The following is a 23,962-nucleotide window of genomic DNA, read 5'->3' as shown; positions in this document are numbered from 1 at the left end:
CTTAAAGCAGTAGGAGCTATAATTGTCGCATAGTAGCACCCTCTATTCGTTTAGGTCCTTAGGTCTCGTCTTACGCTTAAACTAATAGATATAGTGCATAGCAGTATCGTCCGTTATATAACTAGACTCGTTAATAGTAATTAAGAAGTTGTCCTTGCCTAATAACGAGGATATAGTTAGTAAGTAACGTTATTATTGCCTTAGGCAATAGACTCGGTCTCGGCAATAGACTTACCTTCTTTTAGTATCTAACGCTCTTAAACTATTATACCTTTAACAATTAATTAATATTTAATTACCTCGCTATACGCGTTAACGGTCTCGACTACGGTTATATATATACAATTAGTGTTACATTTAGTCTAGGCGCGCCGCTTCGTATCTATTGTAACTACGTATTCGTTGCTACTAATACTAATCCGAAAACCGGTTTCGTCGAAATTCTATATATTCCGCGGCTTTATACCTAGTCGCTCTACTATCGCCTTAAACCGATTAAACTACGCCCTTATCGTCGAAGGGTTATAGGCTTCCTTACGCTACTTCTTAATAGGTTTAGACTTTACCTTGCTAAGGTTATACTAAGCTAGGAATCGTTTAGCCTAGTTACTACCGAATAGTAGTATAACCTTATTAGGCGACATTCTCTTTAGTATGTCTATAGCAATAACGCTAATTAGCGCTACTAGTAAGAATATCCCTATTTCGTCCCTCTTTCGACAATAATCCGCTAGCGCTAGCTCTTAAGCCTCTATTAACTTAGTATTAGTCGGCGGCCGCGATAGGAGCGATAGACGGCCTCTTAATCGCTAGTATATTCGCGAATATAGGTCGGTTGCCCTCTTAATCCTATATACCTCTCGTATACTAAGATTAACTAATTTAGCCTATAGTTTATAGTACCTCGAAACGACGCGTTCTACTACCCTTTCCGCCCTCTCTGTCTTAGTTAACCGCTTAGCATACACCCTCTTCGCCTTTTTGCCTTTTTTACGCCCTATAGCTACGATTATATATAATCCGTATAGTAGAAAAGAAGGAATAGAAGAATACGCGCTTTAGAATAAGGTAGACGCGCCTACTAAGGATTATATAAGAAAATAGCGGTAGTAAGGTCTATAGCTACTATATACTCGTATAAGGCTATCTATATAATATTTAGACTCGCGGTTTATAATAGTATCTACCTAGATATCCGAATAGGACTAGAAAGTACGATTATATCGAGATTTACGTGTAGCCTACTAACAAATCGCGATTTTACGTATAGCCTATTTCCCCGTAATTAGCGGGCGTAGAGTAACTAACGAAACCCCGGATATAGCGAGGGTTTAAATTGCAAAAAGGCTCCCTACCAAAATCCAGCTCGGCCTCTGATTGGTAAGAATCAAAAAGAAAGATCACGTGATTTTTGCTGACTCAGCGAAAAGTGCCTTAGAGCTAGCAACATTTCGCACTCTTCGCTGGACCTTAAAAGCAAGCTTGCTGGCTCTGAGGATATCCTTGTACCGTTCTACCACGCCTTTCCCCAAGAATCATAATAATAATGATGATGCATTGAACCAATTTTTTTCCCGCAAGATCTATCGACCCCTAGGTTTCCATCGAGGGAAGCTACAACTTTCCACTGTGGGTCATTTCACGGTGGTGCAAGATTTGGGCAAAGAGCACAATACCTTGACTTGACATTAATGACATCTTCGCAAGAAATAAAAGTTATCAACGGTGACTGGTTCCGATACCAATATGTCGGTATAAATCATGCGCTTTGCTGGAGTCATGCCAATCTGCTCTCTTGGTCTCTTTACAACATCAAGTGCTTACAGATTGGCCAACATCGTGCTTAGATGCTTCGAGCTTGCGTCGTGGCCGGACTCATCATCACACAGGGCATCAGGTAAGGTAGGTAGGTAAAAAAAAGTTATGCTGATCGAAGAACAAAGTCCTATGTACATAACTCGATACCAGATACCTGCATACCACATCATGACTTCTCTTCGGAAGTTTCTACTTCACCACGCCACGCCATGCCATGCCATGCCGAGCCGAAAATTCGCATACATCGGCGAAAATATCATCGCACCTCTCCTCTATCCTGCTTGGGTTGCCGTCAACATCAGACTTCGGCGGGCGGCACTCCTAAAGAGATTGCACCGAGCAGCTATCAATGCAAGTTTCGGCGCTAGCGGCACGGCATCGTGGCTCTCGTCCTTTACGTCCTCGGGATCGGAATCCACTTCTATCTGACGACGGCCGAGCGTAGTCGCCCGTAGCAAGTTAGTTGGTTGCCAGAGGTTGGATTAATTTAAGCGAGTTGGAGATGTTTCTATGATCATTGATTAGAATACTCCACAGGCTTTGGGAGATTTGCAGCTGGGACGCAACACTGTTCTCTCTAGAGAAGAGTCTGAGAATAGCATGGAGAAGAACAATGACCCAGCAAACGTCGTGTAATTTCGCAATAGCTGAGTGTTTTCACCTTTTCTGCCGAGCCATAGAGTTAGCTAATCTGCAGTTCTTACAATTCTCCATTTCGAGCACCTGGACTGGCCGTATCATCTTCCCGAACAAGCGAACTTATTAGCAATACCGGACTTTCACAATGGCTTATTCATCGCTCGCCGAAGCAGGACTTGCCTGCCGTCTTCTTCCGTAAGATCTAACTCCGGGATTTGTAAGATCGTTCCTGCATTCAGCTAAAGCTTGCACTCATTTTAGGTTTCTGCTGCGGCTGAAAGAAATGTATGGAAGCTTATTCTAGCTCCAGAGCAGTGTTTCCAAAGCAATTGGCTATGAGTCGTGAAGGGGTTCGAGAAGAGCGGAGTGGAAGACTTGATAAGATGCCGCAATGGATGCCTATAAGTAGGCAATGTCCTTTGAAATACAGCATTGGCTTCTTCAAAGCAGGAGATTGACTGAGAGAGGAGCATCGTCACAATGGCACAGAACCACGCAGCATTCCTTGACGGGACCGGGAAACCTCTGAGAGTCGGCGCAAGTCCGATGCCAAAAGCAGGAGCAGGCGAGCTTGTCATTCGTAACCACGCCATTGCCATCAACCCATTCGATGGTTTTCAACAAGCAACCGGAGCCTTTCTGGAGTCGTTCCCCGTCGTTCTCGGCCACGACATTGCCGGTGAGGTCTATGAAGTCGGATCTGGGGTCGCAAAATTTCAGAAAGGCGACAGGGTCATCGCTCACTGCTGGGGAACGGCCACCAAACAGCATGAAGATGCTGGCTTTGCGGAGTACTCAAGAGTCAAGGCCGGTGTGACAGCCGTACTGCCTCCTAGCATCTCATTCATCGAAGGCGTCGCGATGCCAGTGGCAATTGGAACAGCAGCTTCTGCCCTATATGATCACCTTCGATTGCCGCTGCCTTCAGATGATGCTATAACAACCGGCAAAGTGCTGTTGGTATATGGAGGATCTTCTTCTGTCGGTCTCACAGCAACTCAGCTCGCAAGTGCTGCAGGCATCAGGATCGTTGCGATCGCAAGCGAGAGAAATCACAGTCTTTGCAAGGAGATGGGTGCGAGCCAGGTTTTGGACCAGAAGGATCCGGATCTGGTCGAGAAAGTGGTAGAATCCATAGGCAAGAAGGACACTTTCGTCGGTATTTTCGATACAATCTCGTGGGAGGATACATATGCGAATGACTACAAGATCTTGGAAAAGCTTGGTAGCAGTAACTTGCTCATCACTCATCCGCTGCCCGAGAACGTACCAGCACACGTGCAAGCGAAGATGGTATTTGCGCTTGGTGAATTTGCTTTTCCCGTCTGGGAGGAGTGGGTGCCGAAGGCTTTGCAAAGTGGCGCCTTGAAGTGTCGTCCGAAACCTTTAGTGGTAGGCAAGGGGCTGGAGAAGATTCAAGATGGTATCGACAGGCATGCAAAGGGCGTTAGTGCTCAGAAGGTAGTGGTGGAGCTGTGAGAGCAGAAAAGACGAGCCTGGAGTCGAAGCCGTCAAACCTTTCTTCTTGTTGATGCTTTGGAGCGTTGATCAGGCTGTCAGGCACCAAATATCCAATGCTCTCAATGATGTTACGGAATAAGGAAGTAACGGTCTAGGGGCTGGCTGACTAATAGGGCGACGGCCTACCTTTGTAATTAGCCTTCCTCCTCTACATAATTATTATTAATCTCAACTTTATAACAATTAGTAGCTTCGCTTACACTAAACCCTCGCGCTACTAGGAGTTATTCGAGACGCTACTAGGACGAGGCAACTAGATCGGGGCTAAGCCGACTAAGAGCCCAACCACTTCCCCTTACTACATTGCGACCGTATATACGGAGCAACGCATGTCTATATAAACCCTATAGACGACGACCGCGCTTTCGCTATATACGCGCGAACTAACCGGATTACTAACGCGGAGGTTAGGTCTTATCTAGGACGCTTTCTATAGGACTTCTAGGCGATAGAGACCTATCCCCCTAAGTGGCTCGACTTACCGGTATACCGACAGCCTATATAGAACTCTTTCCTATAGTTCTATAGAAGAAAGTATAGGCTAAATTTACTATCTACGACTGCTACTATAAGCAGGTCCGGAAGGCACTTACCTACGAAAGGGAAGTTACCTTCTAAGCTAAGGGCAGCTGCCTCTGGATTATAACAGCCTCTACGGCAATCGCCTAATATAACAATAACAATAGCGACCTCTACTATAAGTATACGACCTTCGACTACGTCGACGGCTCGACCTATAATAGCAACTATATAAGCAACGAGCGTCTAGCCTCCTGCTATAGCGGAACAAGGGGACGCTATCTCGGCGGAAATGATAGCCGCTATTTAGGCGGCAGTTGCCTAGGTACTAGCAGGCTAGGCTCCTACGGCAGGCAACAGAAATAGAAATAGTACGCCTGTCTTTAACGAGGCTAGCAACCTAGACCGAATGCGTAACTAGGAAATTAGTTTCTTCTAACTAGACCTACTAAAGGGAGAGGACGACCCGACGGTCGTAGGATCCGACACCTTCTTCCGAGATGTTAACATCTTTATTAAACGACTTAAGGATATTATAGCGTATCGTAGCAACGATCGAGTTAAGTCTAGAATCCCCGCACTACTACGAGGAACGGCCTTAACCTAGTATACTAACACGCTTAACAACCTAGCGAAATAGGGCCTTCGCTACGCACTAGGTCTAGACTATTAGTTTACGACGCTATAAGAGAACTTCTAGACGCTACTGTCCGAGTCGCTAAACGAGCTAACGCGGCTTAAATACACGTTGTTAGACGCAGGCAACCGACGCAGTATAGATGCCTACCTTAGCGAGGTAATACGCTATATACGTAACGCCGGCCTAGTTAATAAGAGCTAGTAGCTAACGTATATATAGAACGGCATCGATATAGAGCTGCGACGTAGCATTCGGCTACCGAGAGAAGAGGACACTATTGTATTATTTAGATAGAGGCTTAAGGAAGAGCAACCGGCGTAGGCTAAACTAGTACGACGATTGAACCGACGCAATACCGCTATTGCCGGTTCTTTATCGAGACCTTTCCCTACCCGCTTAGCGGGTAAGCAACTATAGCGTAATCGAGACCGGGACTTCCGATCGAACCGTTAGTAGACGGACCGATAGGAAGGCTCTAGGAAGCCTTAGACTAACAACGTACGTGCCTTATAGTAGCCGCCGCCTCGCCGCGACTAAGGTCGAAGCGACTAACGCTTTCGGAAGCCTTAAGACCGTTAAGAATTAGCAAGCGATAAGTTACAATTAAGGGGCGCTAAGAAGACCTTCGATAAGGCTAAGCCTTAGCCTATAAAGCCCTTCGCCTAGCGCAAGAAGCAAGACTCTTACTAGGTAGACGACGAGCCGGAATTAGAGGGCGAGGAATAGGATGCTAACTACGTCGACTCTAACGAGTACTTATCCGATAAAGGAGGCGACGACGATACTAATACGAACGCTAATGCGGTAGATATTCTTAACGTAGGACATCTAAGTCTGGTATACAACAAATATACTTGTACGGTATGCCGTTAGGAGTTTAAGACGTCTAACCGGCTCTATTCGCATCTGCGGACTAAATACCGCAAAGGACGGGGACAAAAATCCTAGCGGCTACTAGATCCGATAAGCAAACGGGTACAACTACTAGACACGCAACTATGTTAGCTTAGATAAACAATATAGCAACAGAAATATGCCTAGATAGCGGTAACCTAATTACTCTTATAGATCGAATATTGGCCTAGCAGCGGTACCCTAATAGAGTTCCTTTAAAGGCAACGCGCCCGCGACGGATCCGAGAAGTAGGCAACAAGATTACGAGCCTGTCTAATAAGATGCCTATTAATATAGTTTTTAATAACGGGGTTACGATATCGACAAGAGTATACTTAATTAATAGCCTACCGGCTAGCGTACTATTAGGAACGCGCTTAATAGAAAAGGAGAAGTTAGTCTTATCTTTTGCTAATAAGGAAATGCAATTCCCAAATGGCACCCTAGTAACGATAAATATCGCTTAGAAAGGACGAGCTCGAGTGTTACTATACTTTATAGTAACTACCGAACGAGAAGAAGACGACGAGTCGCCGCCGCTAGCGCAACTAGGGGCAAAGGAAAAGCTAGGCCTAATAGGCGCTATACTATATAGCGACGACGAGACGAGAGCTAAATACAACGCCTTGCTAGAAAAACATAGGCAGCTGTTTATCGATAACGGCCGTTTCGCTAAGGTTCCTAAAGAGGACTAAATAACTATCCCTTTAGTTAGCGACTGGAAGGCTGCTAGCGCCAAATTAGTATACAAGGTGTACCCTATAGGCCCGAAGGAACGAGAGATTATCGACAGCGTCTACGACAAGCTGCACGACTAAGGACGGATGTCCTAGACGAAGGAACTAATACCTTTTAGGTTCCCTACGTTCGTAGTCTAGAAGGAATTAAAGAACGGCCGTAAAGGCAGAGCGGTTGTCGATATCCGTAGACTTAACCGCATTACGATAACGGACGCCTACCCGATGCCGCTATAGGGCGACGTTTTAGCCGCTGTCTAAGGCGCTAAATTCATCTCGACGATCGATATAAAGTCGTTCTTCTACTAATAGTTAGTAAAAGCGGAAGACCGATACAAGCTCTTAGTAGTTTCCTATAGAGGCTAGGAAATGTATAACGTCGCCGTAATAGGTTACAAGAACGCGCCGCCCTACGTATAGCGATAGATCGACAGAATCCTACGAACGGAAGGACTTAACGGGTTCGCTAAGGCTTTTATTAACGATATCGTTATCTATAGCAAGACGCTAGAGGAACATCTATACTATCTCGATAAGGTATTCGAGGCCTTAAACCGATACTAGCTAACTATAGCACCTGAAAAGGCTTTTATCGGGTACCTATCGATCTAGCTACTAGGGCAACGAGTCGACGCCTTAGGTACCGCGACGCCGGCCGACAAACTAGCGGCTATTGCTAAGCTTAAGTTCCTACGAACGCTAAAGGACCTAGAGCACTATCTTAGACTAACTAGATAGCTAAGGACGTACATTAAGTACTACGCTTAACTAGCGGAACCGCTCTAGAAGATAAAGACAGAGAGGCTTAAGAGAGCGCCCGCGGCCAGCTAGGCACGTCGACATTATACGGTAACGACACTAATCGAGGAAACAGAGGAACGACTAGCTACGTTTCAAGCCCTATAAGAGGCCTTTACTAAGCTAACGATACTATATCATTTCGCGAGACACCGGCCGCTATATATCTATATCGACGCATCTAAGAAACGAGGCTTCGGCGTAATAGTAGCCTACGTCGAGGGCGACGCTATTACTAAAAATCCCGGTAGGACAAAGACGCAACTAATTTTGTTTTTATTAAAGACTCTTTCTAGTACGGAGCGACGGTACTAGCCGACCGAATTAGAGGTCGCCTGCCTAGTATAGACGATTAAACGTATACGATAGATAGTCGAGGCATGCGAGTTAGTAGTAACGGTACTTACGGATTACGCGGTAACGCTAGGGATCGTAAGCTAGACTGCCTTAACTTCGTTATTAGTTAATAAGCTTAACAACCGACTAACGAGATCGTCGCAATATCTTTCCCTTTTCCTACTAAAGGTAGTCTATAAGCTAGGGCGAGAATACATCGTACTAGACGCCTTGTCGCGCCTAGAAACGACCGACGATTATCTCCCGGAGGGCGACGTATTCGACGAACTAGTTTGCGGAGTAATAATACTAGAAATAGACGACGTATTTAAGCAATAGCTTATCGAAGTATACGAAGAAGATAAATACTAGAGCAACATTAAAGCAATAGTATAGAACGCGGAACTAGGCTCTACTAGCTTCTTAGTCGACGACGAAGGCCTAGTATAGCTCGATAAGCCCTATTTAGGCGACCGACGATTGTGTATCCTAAAGGCATTAGAGGGTAACATTTTTAGTAGCGTATACGATAACTAGTACTATATCGGTTTTCACCGTGCCTATACCCGAGTAAATGACTAGTACTACATCCGGAAACTAGCTAAGAGACTAAAAAAGTATCTAAGTTACTATTAGGACTACTTAGAGTTGCAGACTAAGCGACATAAGCCGTATAGGTCCTTAAACCCTATACTATCCCCGCTAGTACCCTTCTATACGATTACGATTGACTTTATAGTGTCCCTTTCCGCTTAGGAAACTAACGCTATACTTACAGCAACGGATAAGTATACGAAATAGGTACTCCTAATCACTAGCAACGATACGTACTTAGCGGAGGCTTAGGCTAACCGCTTACTCGACGAGCTGTTCCGATACAATTAGGGCCTACCGACCGTAATTATCTCCGATAGAGACCCGAAGTTTACGTCCGAGATATAAAAGGCTATTTTCAAGCGGATAAACGTCAAGCTTCTAATAACGACTGCCTATCACCTATAGGCTAATAGCTAGTCTAAGAGAACGAACTAGACCGTCGAGATTGCCCTACGATACTTCCTTACCTAACATCCTAATAGAGATCTAGAATTAGAATACGTAACGCCGTATATGTAGCTAGTTCTCAACAATTCAGTTAACGCCTTAACTAGTATATTACCGAACTAGGTGTTAATAGGTTTCAACCCTAGGGAACTAGCCTAAATAGTAACGACTAGCGCGACGGATTTAGCAAAGGAACGGGATATCTACCGAGCTAAGGCGGAGAACAACATCGCCTATATATAGGCCGCTATAAAGCAACGGTACGACTCTTAGCACGTAGCTTAGAAGCCTGTAGTAGGCGACATGGTCTACTTACGGCTTAAGAATTACGCTATCCCTAGAGTTAGCAACCGAAAGCTTATACCTCTAAGGATCGGGCTATATAAGGTAACGAAGGTTATAAGCACCGGACTAGCCTGCTAGATTGACCTGCTAAAGACGTAGAAGATACACCTAGTAGTCTCGATTACGGAACTCGAGCCGCACCCTAATACTAAGGATCCGTATAAGCGAGTAACGAGGCAACCCTTAAGGATGCGTATCGAATAGGGAGACGCCCTACCGGAAATAGAAGCGCTAAGAGACCGACGAGTCCGACGAGTCGGTCGGTACAGGAAGGAGGTTATAGAATATCTAGTTAGATAGAAGAACGTAGGAGCTAGAGCTAATAAGCAGGTACGAACGGAAGGCATTCCACTAACGATAGTAAAGGCCTACGATCGTCGCTACCGCTAGGATAGCAACGGAGCATTATATAATAGACTTATCTTATATACATTTCCTCTCGCGTAGCTTCTACGTAGTTCGCTTTACTTCTGCAATAGGTAGGAGCGCGTGCACTAAGCTTGCGCGTACACTAAGTTCACTTTATTTCAAAACAACTTCGCTATAGCAACTTTACTATAATAACAACTTTCCGCGAATATATTGCTATCGCTAATGCGAGAGCTTGCTCCCGACATTCGATACCGTTTCTATTAGCGTAAAGCTATAGAACACGATATAAAGTAGGAGACGCTACTGCGCGAGATACCTAACGTACGCGATGCGGCTTTGCCTAACGACCTCCTCGCGTAGACCGCCGACGCTAGTAAGGCTAATACTAACGATACGACGCTACCTAACGATCTCCTTACGTATACCGCCGAGGCTAACGGCGAGACAGCCGCTACTAACGATACTACCGCTGCCAATTTGCTAGGCAACGCTAGCGAGGGTAACGGTAAGGACGTTTCTATAAGTAACGGCGCTCTTAATAACCTCTCGGATATCGACCTTAACGACTATCGCCTAGCTCGCAAGGGCGACGCCTATAACCTTCTTAACGAGCCCGACTCCGACGAGCCTAATACCTTCTTCCCTTTGCGGAGACCGCAACCGTAAGAGAGTAATATAACGGTAGAATAGAGAATCGATTAATTCCGAAGCGAGGCAGGATTAGCAACGGAACCTGTCTCTAATAACGAGAATAAGGGAAACAACGAGGTTGTCGACGACCCGGAACCTATCTTATAGACGCTAGTTAACGCCTATCTATCGTTTACGCTATTTAACGCTAACGAGGAGACGCTATCGAAATCTAGTACTAAGAAGAGAAAGAATAAGGGTAAGGGCCGACTTGTCGACGAAGACGAAGTAACTCTAACTTCTCGGCTAACGAAGAAGGCTAAGAAGGCGATACCTATTACCCTAAAGGAATCGCCTATAATAGAGACGACGTCGTCGGACAAGAAGAGAGCCCTAGCTAGAGCCCTAACGGCTTAGCCTACTAAGGATCGGACTTCGAGGGCGGAGCTAGCTAAACTATCGCCTAAGAAAAAGGACAAACGCAATAAGATGCTTAGAGAGCGGAGAGATATAATGCGAGACATCGAGGTTAATATACTCTACCTAGCGCCGAACGAGACACTTAATATCGACCTAGTTATATAGAGAAATATAGCCGACGACGGCACCGAGCGAGCACCTAAGAAGGTTAAGAACTTAACGAAGAAGCTACAGTCCGAGCATAATAAGCTATTATAGGAACTTATCTAGCAACAGTTTATAGTACGTTACGACTCTAAGGCCGTACGAGTTGCGTTCGTTAGGCGATAGTACGGGGTAAGGCAAATAGTCGCTAACGACGAACACTCCGCGGACCCTATAGACCCTAGAGTATTATTAGCTAACTTCGAGGCACTCGAAAATAGAGACAACCGCCGCGCGACTAGGAAGGCTGCCGACAATAGGGGTAACAACAATCCAAACCCGCCTAAATAGAAGCCCGGAGAGGAAGGTTTATTAGTAGTAACGACTAAGGCTACCTAGCTAACGGACGACCTTAGCGCCGAATTCGGAAGCAACTAAGGATAGGTGCTCTACCGCTACGTAGGAGTGCAGACCGACCTAACCGACCCGTCCGTAAAGCGATATACTAACCGACAGATAGTAGCTAAGAAGGAAACGCGACGAGCGCAAGTCTAGGCCTAGTTAGAACGCGAGGAGGCAGCTATAGAAGCTAAGGCTAATAAGAAACGAGCGGAATTTGCGGAGAGGAAGGCTAAGGCACTAGCATGCCTTTAAGTGGATAATAGAATTATACCTAAGCAGTAGACGGCCTACTAGATAATTAGCATCTAGGCAACGAGACTAGCCTAAGCAGTAGACAGCCTACCAGATAATTGGCATCTAGGCAACGAGACGAGTGAGTTAGAGCAACGGCACGAGGGCGTACCTTTTCTTTTGTTTAGGGCAGACTGTTACGGAACAAGGAAGTAACGGTCCAGGGGCTAGCTAACTAATGGGGCGACGGCCTACCTTTGTAATTAGCCTTCCTCCTCTACATAATCATCATCAATCTCAACTTCATAACAAATGAGAAGCGCACAATTCTTTGGCGCGAGTCGAACGTCCAGCTCCATAATGCGTAATGCTCCGTCGTATCCTCCTATACCAACGTCTACTGGTTCAAACTGCCACGCGAGAGTAAGCAGCAAGATCGCCGACCAATTGAAGCAGACATACCGTAAATGACATGATCAACGATGCAATCAGCTTCTTCACCTCTATCATAGCCAAGTGCTGTCTAGTGCATACTCGACGTCCGTATGCGAATGCAAATGTAGCTCGATCCATCTCGGCTTTCCTAGCCTTGTCGACATGCAACCATCGTTCGGAACGAAAGCTTCCAGCATCCAGGCCATACAAGGTCTTATCGCGTGCGGTAAGCACTTCTGATACAGAAACGTCTGTACCAGCGGGGATCATAGTGCCACAGATATTAGCATCGTGAGGAGACAGTCCGCTCAGTGCAGTTTGGATTGGTCTGCAGGCGCCTGGGTGAACGTCAGCATATATAGACTTGGGGTATGCACTATACTTCCAACTTACAAGCCTTCGTGAATGACAGCATCGAGGTATGGCAGCTTATCAATGTCATTGAAAGCCGGCGGAACTGCAAGCTTGGCATTCTGCAGCTCATTTTCTAGGTTTGCAAGAACTTGACGTTCTTTGAGCAGATGTATTAACAAGAATGATGAAAATAAGGCTGTGCTCTCGGATCCAGCATGAATAGTACTGATCGTGAGGGCGAGGACATCTTTTGGAGCGATCACGTTCGGTGCTTGCTGACTCGCTGCCAGATATCTTCCAAGTAGATCCCGCCCTGTCGCAGTCTTTTCTCCCGACATTCCCTCTTTGATACGCTGTATTGCCAGTGTCGCCAGAGGGTTGCTTGTCTTCTGCGAGGTCTGTGCATACTTATTCTTGTAAAGGAGTGTCTCCAGCCATGGCAGAGCCGACCAAGTCCTCCAGTGAGCCTAGGCATCATGGCATCAACGGTAGCCTACTGCTCCTCACCTGAGATTTGTCCCAGTCTTTATCGAAGGGCGATAGTTGTCGTTGCCGAGGCTGAAGTCGGGGGCTCGGGTTCTTGCAAAAGTCCTGCAATTGAAGTTGATTGGAAACATTCATGTCTTCGGTTACGTCTCCAAGCAGACATGCTCCATGAGGGGGTAGGGGGAGAGGCAGCTCACGTGCTGTCCAGCGTCACGATCACAGCAGTGCTTCAAGGGAGTCTTATGCACAATCTCAAGATGCACACAGTGTCGAAGACGAGCATTGTCGGGACTCGGGACGCCATGCTCACAGCTGACTGAACTTTCACACTGCTCGTTCTGCTGCCGCATCAGTGAGAGAAAAGAATGAGTACTTGCCTGACATGATTCGTACGTAGGAAAGAACACGACGACAAGGTGGAGAGAGGTCAGGGCTGTTATGGACGTGACGTTGCCGGCGCCAACGGCTGCAGATGAGCCGTTCTTGCAAGGGTCAAGGTCATGCCTTCCACCTTACGGAGGACTTAAAGACAACATCACAAATCATTTCAACACTTGGGCTGCTTTGGGTCTTAAATTGGGAACTTTGAACGACCAGATCTTCGCTGTTGAAACTTAACAGGGCTCTGGCTCAGCGACAGTCACTGTCAACTAGAAATGAATCTCGATCCTCAAATGGATGCAGGCGTCCATGCGATCAATGCAGAACACATCGCCCTGAGACCACCTCTCAATCAAAGCTCAAAGTGAACGCCCCCAAAGGCTCAACCGGCCTACCCACACTAACATACGCCTTCTTCTCCTTCAAATCCATGATGATATTGAACAAAGTCGCACTCATACTCTTCCCTTCAGCACTCCTACAAATCGCACCAGGCCAATTTCCAACATCCTTAAAAACCTTCTCGAACAACACGTCCCTGCCCACCTCCTGATCTTTGATTAGTCCACACAATTCCTCAATCCTCTTAACCCTGTAGCCACTATCCTCCAACCAGTTCGTATCCTGTCCTACCCCCTCATGCTTCTCCAGCCAATGATTCGAGTGAAAGACCTGTCCTTTCGAATTCTGCACCACCTTCCTAACCTCCACTGAACTCCATTCCAATCCGATCCCACCACTCTCCCCATCGGCAACGAGCATGTGACACGCACTCGCGATCCCAAATTTCTCCAATTTCGCCACAGCCTCATCCCGACTCCGACTTTCCAAAACCATCCTCAACCCCAAATGACAAGGTAAACGAGTCGGATCCATTCCCCGAGCTTTAATCGCATTCAAGCAAACCCCGACACCTTCAGAATTGATTCCAATTTTCCCGATCAGCCCTGCTTCCGTCATCATCTTAATCGTCGGCTTTCCCTCTTGCTCAATTGTGAGCTGTATCAAATTCTCCTGTTGTCTTGGATTCCAATCCCAATTCTGTGCCAACCAGCTCCCAATAGCTCCCTCCCCTCCCGTCTTCCAACTCAAGGCAGTACAACCATCACTCCCCCTCTCATCATACAGTCCAAACGTGATTTTCGTCCGGACATTTATGGCGATTATATCTTCAAGTGCGACGCCAGCGCCTTCTGCTATGCCAGACATTTCTTCGAGATATTCGGGCCATTTTTTCCGAATTACCGGTTCGAAGTCTGAGGCGAGATTCCGGACTTCAGGCCAGCTAAGTTTTGCTGTGGTGGAGAACATCCAGGTGTAGAAGGCTATGGATCTTGCGATTGGTTTTGAGGCGGCATGGCCGTGGGTTAGGCCAATCTCGTGAGGAGTGCCAAAAACCCCGGGCTTTTCAGCCGCGGGGCAGCTAATGGTGCCCCTATGTATTCTACTACACTAATTCTACTACCACTCCCGGCATACTACACCAATAAATTCCATTGATTTCCCAATAAATACTATAAGCTCGCCGCTTCATTCTGATATAGATATCGACTTAATTAGTAGTGTTATTATTACGTAAGAATACGGCGCAGATAATAGGGCGTATAGCTAGTTACTAAGCGGACCCGCTGAACATCTATTTTCAGCTTTCTTAGCATTCCACAGTCTGTCTAATACACCAATATATACTATAATCGCAAGAGACCGAGTTAATACCTAACCTAAGCAGAATCTTTATCGCTATTGCCTCTACTATAAGGTATAGATACGTAGGACTAGATCGACTTACAAATCTAGACGATTCCTCTACCTCTAATTCTAGAAGAAATACTACTACTAAGCGACGCCTTAACATACGACAATACTAGCGATATTATAGCGGCGGAAGAAGGACTAATATATGCTAAAAGAGATCTAGTAGATATTGCCTTGTTACAGGACGTAAGGAGGTAGGCTAGAAGGATAAGAAGTCAACCTCGAGAACCCCTATTATAGCTACCCGCTCGACAGTCCCTACTACTACCTCTTATACCTCCTAGGAAGCGTACGCCGAAGAGCGCTAAGGATGCTTATTTGCTAGCAAAACAGCTGGAAGCGGAGGTTGCCGCTACTTAGATTAGTAGTTAGGCTACGAGCAAGAGGAGGACTTTACGGGCAAGTTTAATAGCGAGTGCCTCGAAGAAGGCAAAGAAGGTCTAGTTCAAGGCTACTAAGGTCTCTAAGACTCAACAAAGCGACATTAGCTCGCTAATAAGTAATACTTTGCTAGTAGAAGGATAAGAAAGTAAATAAGAAGGTAGACAAGAAGGTAGATAAGAAGGTAGACAAGAAGAAGGGCAGGAAGAAGGGTAGGAAGAAGGGTAGGAAGAAGGGTAGGAAGAAGGGCAGGAAGAAGGGCAGGAAGAAGAACAATCTCTTCCTAAAGAGGTTACTATTACATAGGTTACTAAGAGGGTTAGGAAGCCGCTTAAGAAGGCTATTATTAAAGAAGCTACACTAAGGCCGATTAAGAAGAAGAAGGCTTCTTCTTCTTCCTCTTCTAAGGCGCCTACTAGGGCTTCTTCGAAGGCTGTTTCTTCTACTACTATAGAAGCTACTCCTTTAGTAAGGAAGGCGGTAAAGCCTTTACTAGAGCCGGACGCTATCAACCTCGAGTTATAGGTCTATTTTAACCGTAAAGATCTTAGCAAGGACTATAGCATTATAAGCTATAGCGCTGCTAGTATTAGGCGGCTAATCGACGCTGCTAAGACTACTATAACCGTCTATACTATAGCAAAGGGCTTCTACTACTATTTAGTCCGCCGCTACTGCGAGATACAAGCCCTACTATTGAAGAATAGCAAACCTCAATCTAAGGACTTTACTATAACTTAAGGGTAGCAAGAATAGATAGGCAAAGGTAATAGTATCGTTAAATACTTCCGTTAGATAAAGCCCCTTAGTATTCAGGTCCTTCTAACTAAATACTAGAGCTATAGAGCCGACACACCTCTTTCTAAATTAGGTCCGAAGATTAACGACAAACTAGTAGTGCAATAGCAGCCTTCTTTACCGGCTAACACTACCCTATCTTCTAATATTGTCGACCTGCCTTTAAGTCTACCAATTCGAGTACCTAAGGTTAGTAAGAAGAAGGATACTAATAAGCTAACTCTGCTAGAGACTAACAACCGCCTTCTTTAATATAAAGCTATCCGCAAGGCCTACGCCTACGTTAATCTATAGTGCAGTCTTGGAAGGCAAGCCAACGTTATAGGTTATTACGAGCTAATAGGTCAACATTATAAGCTTATAGCATCAATCCTTAGCTTCTAGAGGGATCAAATAGCGCTCGATAAGAAGTGCTTAGTAGAGGCACTAAATAAGAAGGTTATTAAGGAGATAATAAGGTGCTATAAGCTGAAGCATCCTTATAAGAATAACTAAGGCAAGGGCTCTAGCAAAGGCAAGAAGCTACCGCAGCAAGAGCCGTTAGTATAACAGCAATACTACTATTATAGAGCGCCTTAACCGCCTGTCAATCTATAGACTTATCCGCCGCCGCCGCCGCTATACTATTATTAGCAATCTAATGCCGCTCTATAGGCTTAGTAAGGTGCTCTACGGTCGAGTCCGCCTATTGCAGATAATAAGACCGAGACAGCTGTCCTTATTATCTATTGTCGCTAGCTTCGTACACGCTTTCTAGCTATAGCCGTATCTATACGAGATGCGCAGAATTAGATAGCAAAAGAAGATTGGTGCCTCTAAATGGTTAAGAATCTAACTAAGTTTAAGGAGTTAAAGGCAAACAACGTATCTACTAATAGTGCTAGGTTTAGGCTCGAGTCTAAGGTAAATAGGTTCTTAAAGGACTATAGAGCGAGTCGTATTCCAGCTAATATGTCGAATCTACTAGAGGGTAGACAAGAAGAAGAGGGGGAGGCTATAGTAAGCTAAGGAGGATAGCTTTCTAATCGCAATATAACACTACTACTATATAAGATATAGTTACGAAAATTGCAGATGAGTTAGTCTATATATAATACTTGTATTCTGTCTATTCAGTTTTTCTATATGCACGTTGCGTAGTGTATACTATATACACTTCGATAGCTAGCTTCTCTATATCGCGCCGCTAAGACCCCGCCTCTAGACCCTAAATTTTATCGCTTTTTCGCATTTATAGCTACACTACATTAACCGACTGTAGTATTTATTTAAGATACATTTCCTATTGCATTCTATACGTAATAAAGTATTTATTAAAAAAATGGCGTGCCGATACGAGCTCTATACGTTATATTCTTTGCACTCGAAGTTTGTAGACTCGGCTTTTAAGCGACAAGTATAGATAGCGGCTATTACGAAATGCAACCTACTACTCCGAAGCGATACTACACTACTAATATTGTATAGATTAACACACTTTCTTAATAGGGTTATAGCGCCGACTAAGACCTTTCGAATCTATATTCAAACGCTCGGATCTGACGGTTAGAACCTATTCTATCGGCCTGTCTTCTTGACAAGTTATACCGGCGTAGCGGAACAACTTCCTATAGTCTATACCTTCCCCCTAACTATTAATTGCTAGCTAAAGATAACGCTCGAATTGAGACTACTAATCGTCTATCCGGCTGTATTTAGGCATTATATCCTAGTGTCTCTTTATCTAGTGCTTAAAGAGTCTAAATAATGGCTCTATTAGATTTAGATATAGCGAATATAGCGGCAAGAAGTCGGCAAGAACGCTATACTAGCGACAAATAGTGCGTACGTAGTCTCGTTAGTAAGTCGAGCAGTTATCTATTATAATAATAGACCGTAGACCTAGATATAGATTATAAAGCGGTAAGACCTTCTCTTAAATCTATATAATAAAGGCATCGCTATCGATACTGCCTTACTTAATAAGTGTTGCTCCTAGAAGCTATCTATCGACCGAGTATACTAGTAAGACACTATATCGCTATAGACGGTATAGATAGTCCTTTGTAATATAAGGAAAGCCTTTAGGTGCCTATCTACGCCTTCGGATAGCAGAGCGCTTACTATAATAGGTCTTATCTATAAAGACAATCTGCTTACTTGTCTAGTGTTCTATATTAACTAGGTACGCTATTTTAGCTTGTAGGTCTCTTTAAGAAGCCCGTCGTTATACTACTTTATAGGTAAAGTCCTTATTCTTAATATACCTCTAGATAGTAGTAAGGCCAATATATACGCCAAATTCGAGTACGATATAGTCCTATATCTCATCTGTCTAGGTAGTGCCTTTAGCGGCTAGAATGTCGATTATAAAGTCTCTTATATGTAGTAGCACCCTCTTCGGTCGCCCTAGTTTGCCTTAGTAGCTATAAACCGTACTAGATCTCTTTAAGTTGGTGCTATATCGCTTAATAGCAGTGAACGACCCTCTATCGTGCTTCGTACGCTACGATAACTACACCTCCTTTAGCGGCATACCTTCTTCTAACAACTGGCCGATAATAGCTTTATCCTGCTCGGTAAAGGGCGCTATAGCGACGGCGAGGTCTACAGCGTAGGGCGGCGGTAGAAAATCGGTAGAGCGACGGCAATAATATAAACAAGTAACAATACCAATTATTAGAACTATAGACTGGATACAGCGACAGCAATGGTTCGGTTTACCACCAAAATTAGTATAGAAGGCAAAACTGAAGTGGTGCGGCTCAAAAAGCCCGGGGTTTTTGAAATTGAGAATAAAGTATATTTAGTTGCGAGCCTCAATGAAGGAGGGTAACAGCGAGACGCGATAGGAAGTTCCATTGCGGCCAACTTCTCGGCCAACCACGCGAGCTAGGCGGGGCTGTGAGCGATACTCGGGGGTAAGTAGTAGAAACTTGGAAGGTTAGTCTGTTCTATCTCGTGCTCTTCGCAATCTTCAAGCTCAGCGACTCAAGCGAATGTCGTGGGCAGAGAACGTGCCAAGCAGGCACGCTGGCCCTGCGAAATCATTCACTCAGGAAATGATATTGCGAGAGGTTTAGGTTTGCTCGGTCTCCCTCGCGGCAGCCTCGACGACGCTGTCCAATGCATTCAAAGCTAACGATAGTGGTATCTGGTATCTCAACAATGCATATTCCAAGTACTGTCGAATGCTTCATGATGTCCTTTACAAGCCGAAAAGAAAAAGAAAAGCCTGCTCGTCTCTAACAGAGATGCTCGTTGGTCTTCCTCGGACCATCGCTGACCGATGTCAGGATGACTCTCGAAATGCCAGCCTGCAGCTTTTCTGCTACAAGATCAATACCTTCGACACCTGGGTGTGGCTTCACGTGTTGGCCGCGTGGTCCTTCCCAGCCAGTCTTGCCGTCCAGAATGGATTTGAATGCTCCAGCAACGATATCCTCGTGCTCTGTCAGGTAATATACCACAGCGTTCGGGCCTGCATCGAATGTATAGGCACAATATGGCTTGTCATCCGGGTGAAGGCTGTTGATATATTCGCACATCCGGATCGCGGCTCTGCTGGTGTCGTTCAGGTAGAAGATGGGCGGTTGGGTATCAAGACAGCAGGCGTGGAAATTGTTAGAGTCCTTCATCGTCAAAATGGCAAAGCTTTCAAAGTCGCGATTGTGGATGGCCTTCTCCATAGCCTTCATCCGTTTCGGCACCACCTCAGTATAGCGATGCTCGAAAAGGGCCGAGGTTGCTACGGTTTGTTGCATGCCTGCTGTTGAGCTCACGTCCTTCTTGTCTGCGGAGGCAACCAGGATAAGAGCTCTCATTTCAGGCCAGTGTGATGCGGACGACACCTCATATGCCACGCTATCGCTGCCATCTTTCTCTTCGCCCTTCTGCCATGCCACGTAACCACCCATCAAGCTTCTGCATGCGCTGCCCGAGCCTTGTCTAGCGATCCTGGACAGGTCTGTCGGGCTGGTAGGAAGTTGGTAGAGGTTTGCGATGGCACGGACAAGCGCCGCAAAGCCTGCAGCAGAGCTTGCAAGACCCGCCGCAGTGGGGAAGTTGTTCTCACTGACAATCTTGAGCTTCAGATCACTCAAGTTGGGCAGGCTCGGATCTTGATTCTCCACTTCCTTTCTGAGCGCACGCAGCTCTCGCAGACATGCCTGTGTTCGCGCGCCGGAGATGTCCTGCGATTCATTGTTCAGGGTAAGCGTATCCTCGGTGAAGTCGGAGCTAGTCGATGCAGTCGTGTGCGTGCGAAGATCATCTTGGGAGAGAGTGACGGAGATGGAGCCATTGGTAGGAAGGTTCAGTTTGGTGTCTCGCTTGCCCCAGTATCTACACAATACGCGTGTCAGTGCAAGCTAGCTATATTATAACATGTTGGAGGTGGCTGCATGGCGCGGCATGGCATGGCATACTTGATAATCGCAATGTTTACTGGCGCAAATGTCGATGCGCGGTGAATCTCTGCCATTGGTCTTGTTGGACTCCAGCACGCCTACAGCTTGTGCCTATATATCCCTCCGTCTGGCTGTCTGTGCCAGGAAATGCTGGTCGGCGTAAGATCGGTGTTCGGGCACTCGTACGATTTCTCAAGTGATTGTTTTGCGATTTCCAAGGCGAGAAAGAAGGTTGGCGCGAGGGAGAGGGAAGAGCGGGGGAGGGCCCTGCCGCTTGAGCCTCTGTGCAGCCCCATGCTCCCTGCATCGAATCTTTTGTTCCAAGTTTCTGGCTGTGAAAGGGAAGGCATTATCGATCCCATCGACACAATGAAAGGGACGAGCGGTGATCCAGAGGCTGCTTGTCCAGTGGACCACAAAACGCGAGAAGCATGGCTGCAGGCGGCCAAGACGAAAGGAGAGACCAAGCCGCCACAACATCCGCAAACTGGAGCAGACGATCCATCGCATACGGGCGATATTAGAGAGCAACATGCATTGCGAGCGCGACAACGATTCTCTCTCGACACTGGCATGTGGACATCGACCGAAACCTCATCAACAGAACCGCCTGCCAAGCGACCGAAAATATATCGATTATCTACTGATCGCGAGATCTCTACCATACCACGCGCTGTAAACGAACCATTAGCGCTGAACTCAGCCGAGAAAGCAGCATTACCTGCAAATAATGAGGGCGATACAGGCCATGACACAGAATCTGGCAATTGGGTATATCCCAGCCAGGAGATGTTCTTTAATGCCATGAGGAGGAAGGGGCATGAAGCAGACCCGAGTGATATGAATAGCATCGTGCCCATACACAATGCCGTCAACGAGAAGGCGTGGCAGGAGATCCGGAAATGGGAAGAAGGCTGGGGTAGCGAAAGATGTGGTGGACCCAGACTTATCTCATTCGCTGGCGACAGCAAGAAGTTGACGCCCAAGGCAAGATGGAAGAGCCTGATGGGATACTCGGCACCTTTCGACCGCCACGATTGGGTCGTCGATCGATGTGGAAGGCGCATTGAATATGTGATTGACTTCTACAAAGGAAGGGGAGGTGGTATCAGCTTCTACCTTGACGCGAGGCCGAAGCTCAACAGCTGGGATGGCATCAAGATGCGGATTGCGAAAACTTTTGGTTGGTGAGCGTGCATAAAAAATACTACGGAGGATGTATGCAAGATGAAATGCATGAGATACCCGGATAGCATGGGATGGCCTTTTGAGGTAAACTTCCCTCAGGAAATGTAACCAAGAGCTCGATCTATCCAGACTTGGCCAAGTCAACTACCGAAACGACAAAGTTCCGGGCATCATGATGCGTGTCGTACTCAATCCCACGCATTCTTTTATCAAACCCAGTCATCGACTTCATGACTTGCTATACACTCTGCTGGCTCACAGAAGTTGAGCTTCGAATGGAGCCCAATGATGACCAAATGATGCCCAATGGAGCCCATGTGCTCAACACATGCTGGCGAACAAGCATTGTAGAAACCTCTGCATGACCTTGCCCTCCTGTGTGCGTCCCCAAAATGCAGGTAACCAACCTCTATCATAAGACGCATGGTCAGGAAGTCCCCTCCTCACGTCTCTATCGGCCGCCGTGTCAACATTCCGCATTCGACTTTCGCTTCGCTGGCTTCTTCGCCATCCCTAACGAAACACCAGCGTTGGGAAGCGACCACAGCACCCTGGCTCTCCGGAGGCGAAGTGCATATCTCGTTGCCGGTGCCATCGTTCTCATTGAATGTCCACTCTATGTCAATTCGTCCTCGTGGCGTGGTACGCCATCCATGGTACACGCCAACTTCTTTGTCCCGACTGCAAAATCCACGAATGTCCTCTTCGAGACACCAGCTGTTTCTGTCCAGTTTCCGACCTTCCGCGTCAACAACAGGAAGATCACGATACACAGCAACTCAACCCTCAGGTCCACCAAACGCGACCGAACCATAATTATTCTCCGCAGCCCCAAGCCAAGGATGAACATCCACCCCTGACCTCCGCCGCCAGTCTCCCACAAATCCTCACCTCAACACACTCCCCTTCAGCCCTCGTTTCGACATCCACCCACTTGTCCGAATTCCCCGCCTCATCTCCTAGGCTCCACTCCCCTTTCAAAACCACAGGAAACACTCCCTCCACCTCACAACTTAAGCAAGGATCATCCACTGCAGTCGCTTCAACCTGTCTTCTTGAGCCCACGAATGACATGCATCGAGGAGTCCGTCGTCCTCGATGCGCTCAGTAGTAACAGCCTGCCCATGATTGCCAACTATCCACTATCCACCGGAGCCATGTCACAACGCTACTTCGCATTGCTTCTGCAAGTTCGTGAGCGCGCTTGTTGCCACACCAAATCCCGGCGTAGCAGATCAAAGCCGCTGCGTAGACGGTATGCGGAGATCTCAACATTGTGTTATCTGCTTCAATGCTGAGCTGTAGTCGACATCGCGCCCGATCCTGTAGGACGGTAGCAAGGTGCTTTGCGTTTTTTCTCCGACAGTAAGTAACACCAATGGAAATGATGGTCACAAGCAGATGCTGTGGTAGCTCTGCATTGAAATTGAAGGTGGGCACATGGGTGGCCGGAGCTTGAGGCAGAAAACATTTCGTAAACCTCGAGGTGAAGATATTAACAACAGCTGGATCGGGAAAGGATCGCAAAGGGGCAAGTACTAGATGATCCTCAACTCTGAGCTCTTGCATGAGACCTGACTTTAATTTCTCATAGGTGGCGTAGCAAGTCTGAAATCAGGATCCACTGCTCTTAACAGTGGATCTTGCGGATCAAGTCTGACCTCTGCGGGTTCTGCAAGGCGTCTGGCAGATGGACTCCAGGCGAATGGTACGCGATCCTCATGAGATGCTTCGGTAGGTGAAGAGTGTGCCCTGCTGGTTGACACTTGCCCCGCCAGATTTCTCTTGGCCTGTGGGCGAAGTTTGACGCTCTTTGTCGTAGCTGGGTGCAGGCCCACCAGTTGCAAAATGACTCGGATCGCACTCAAAGGCTGGAAAGTCATCCCATGACGATAGAACATCCGGGTTGAACGCACAGCTCAGGACTGGGTGGACGGAGTCAATTGCTGGAGTGACCCTGCCCTCCGTCTACTTCTACACGAAGCATGTGCATGAGATAGTCTGTATCTTGCATAGCATGATCAATAATGCGGTGGGAAGCGACAAATCGCTCTTTGGTCTTTCCACTATTGCTCCTTCGCGCTTGGACAACCAAGTTCCTGTAACACCTCTGCTATCTGCTCTTCCGCTTCTGTATACCTGTCTGGCGATATTGATTTAGACAATCCAAGCTCTTGACGTATTCGTTGATATCTCCGCTGGCCAATATCGAATCCATACGCTTGTAATACTTGAATCGCGTCCGCATCAGTTAAGCGTAGAACGTAGAAGGTATATGCGACGCGGATCTTCAGTGCCTCGACATC

The 23,962-nt window shown here is 46.5% G+C and overlaps 8 protein-coding genes across 8 annotated transcripts; 2 read left to right on the top strand and 6 right to left on the bottom strand.

Moving 5' to 3' along the window:
- Positions 1-1,351: 1,351 nt before the first annotated feature.
- Positions 1,352-2,197, bottom strand: MYCFIDRAFT_173683 (uncharacterized protein; the record flags this gene model as incomplete). Its single annotated transcript, XM_007927160.1, has 11 exons — positions 1,352-1,373; positions 1,405-1,418; positions 1,458-1,491; positions 1,521-1,593; positions 1,629-1,676; positions 1,697-1,802; positions 1,837-1,874; positions 1,954-1,972; positions 2,017-2,121; positions 2,155-2,161; positions 2,193-2,197. 11 exons carry the CDS (start codon positions 2,195-2,197, stop codon positions 1,352-1,354), a joined length of 471 nt encoding a protein of 156 aa, XP_007925351.1.
- An 80-nt stretch (positions 2,198-2,277) lies between these two features.
- MYCFIDRAFT_173682 (uncharacterized protein) lies at positions 2,278-2,559 on the bottom strand (the record flags this gene model as incomplete). The annotated part of the gene is made up of 4 exons (XM_007927159.1): positions 2,278-2,326; positions 2,354-2,407; positions 2,437-2,504; positions 2,542-2,559. The coding sequence occupies 4 exons, from the start codon at positions 2,557-2,559 to the stop codon at positions 2,278-2,280; spliced, it is 189 nt and encodes a 62-aa protein (XP_007925350.1).
- Positions 2,560-2,937: 378 nt separating this feature from the next.
- Positions 2,938-3,936, top strand: MYCFIDRAFT_42071 (uncharacterized protein; the record flags this gene model as incomplete). Its single annotated transcript, XM_007926055.1, has 1 exon — positions 2,938-3,936. One exon carries the CDS (start codon positions 2,938-2,940, stop codon positions 3,934-3,936), a length of 999 nt encoding a protein of 332 aa, XP_007924246.1.
- Positions 3,937-11,970: 8,034 nt separating this feature from the next.
- On the bottom strand, positions 11,971-12,653 carry MYCFIDRAFT_5621 (uncharacterized protein; the record flags this gene model as incomplete). Its single annotated transcript, XM_007925984.1, has 2 exons — positions 11,971-12,253; positions 12,319-12,653. Coding segments are annotated over 2 exons (618 nt in total), but the record flags the coding sequence as incomplete, so codon positions are not given.
- An 841-nt stretch (positions 12,654-13,494) lies between these two features.
- On the bottom strand, positions 13,495-14,643 carry MYCFIDRAFT_187638 (uncharacterized protein; the record flags this gene model as incomplete). The annotated part of the gene is made up of 2 exons (XM_007927158.1): positions 13,495-14,550; positions 14,626-14,643. 2 exons carry the CDS (start codon positions 14,641-14,643, stop codon positions 13,495-13,497), a joined length of 1,074 nt encoding a protein of 357 aa, XP_007925349.1.
- Positions 14,644-19,149: 4,506 nt separating this feature from the next.
- Positions 19,150-20,660, bottom strand: MYCFIDRAFT_71007 (uncharacterized protein). Its single transcript, XM_007926147.1, has 2 exons — positions 20,487-20,660; positions 19,150-20,403 (listed from the first exon to the last, which is right to left on the bottom strand). The coding sequence occupies exons 1-2, from the start codon at positions 20,540-20,542 to the stop codon at positions 19,305-19,307; spliced, it is 1,155 nt and encodes a 384-aa protein (XP_007924338.1). The 5' UTR covers positions 20,543-20,660; the 3' UTR covers positions 19,150-19,304.
- A 136-nt stretch (positions 20,661-20,796) lies between these two features.
- MYCFIDRAFT_210968 (uncharacterized protein) lies at positions 20,797-21,811 on the top strand. Its single transcript, XM_007927157.1, has one exon. It carries the CDS (start codon positions 20,838-20,840, stop codon positions 21,657-21,659), a length of 822 nt encoding a protein of 273 aa, XP_007925348.1. The 5' UTR covers positions 20,797-20,837; the 3' UTR covers positions 21,660-21,811.
- On the bottom strand, positions 21,778-23,904 carry MYCFIDRAFT_173677 (uncharacterized protein; the record flags this gene model as incomplete). The annotated part of the gene is made up of 13 exons (XM_007927156.1): positions 21,778-21,843; positions 21,872-21,976; positions 22,023-22,169; positions 22,202-22,337; positions 22,371-22,434; positions 22,468-22,512; positions 22,538-22,668; positions 22,704-22,774; positions 22,800-23,264; positions 23,318-23,385; positions 23,423-23,602; positions 23,637-23,738; positions 23,796-23,904. The coding sequence occupies 13 exons, from the start codon at positions 23,902-23,904 to the stop codon at positions 21,778-21,780; spliced, it is 1,689 nt and encodes a 562-aa protein (XP_007925347.1).
- Positions 23,905-23,962: the final 58 nt, after the last annotated feature.

Source organism: Pseudocercospora fijiensis, assembly GCF_000340215.1.
Source record: "Pseudocercospora fijiensis CIRAD86 unplaced genomic scaffold MYCFIscaffold_3, whole genome shotgun sequence".
Taxonomy (NCBI): domain Eukaryota; kingdom Fungi; phylum Ascomycota; class Dothideomycetes; order Mycosphaerellales; family Mycosphaerellaceae; genus Pseudocercospora; species Pseudocercospora fijiensis.
This window is presented reverse-complemented; position numbering and strand designations above follow the sequence as displayed.

What these genes read in the sequence shown, in the direction of transcription:
- MYCFIDRAFT_71007 (XM_007926147.1), bottom strand. Translation starts at nt 20,542, where the DNA reads ATGGCAGAGATTCACCGCGCATCGACATTTGCGCCAGTAAACATTGCG. An exon ending in GTAAACATTGCGATTATCAA is followed by an intron (nt 20,404 to 20,486) that starts GTATGCCATGCC and finishes CGTATTGTGTAG; the next exon opens with ATACTGGGGCAAGCGAGACA.
- MYCFIDRAFT_210968 (XM_007927157.1), top strand. Translation starts at nt 20,838, where the DNA reads ATGAAAGGGACGAGCGGTGATCCAGAGGCTGCTTGTCCAGTGGACCAC.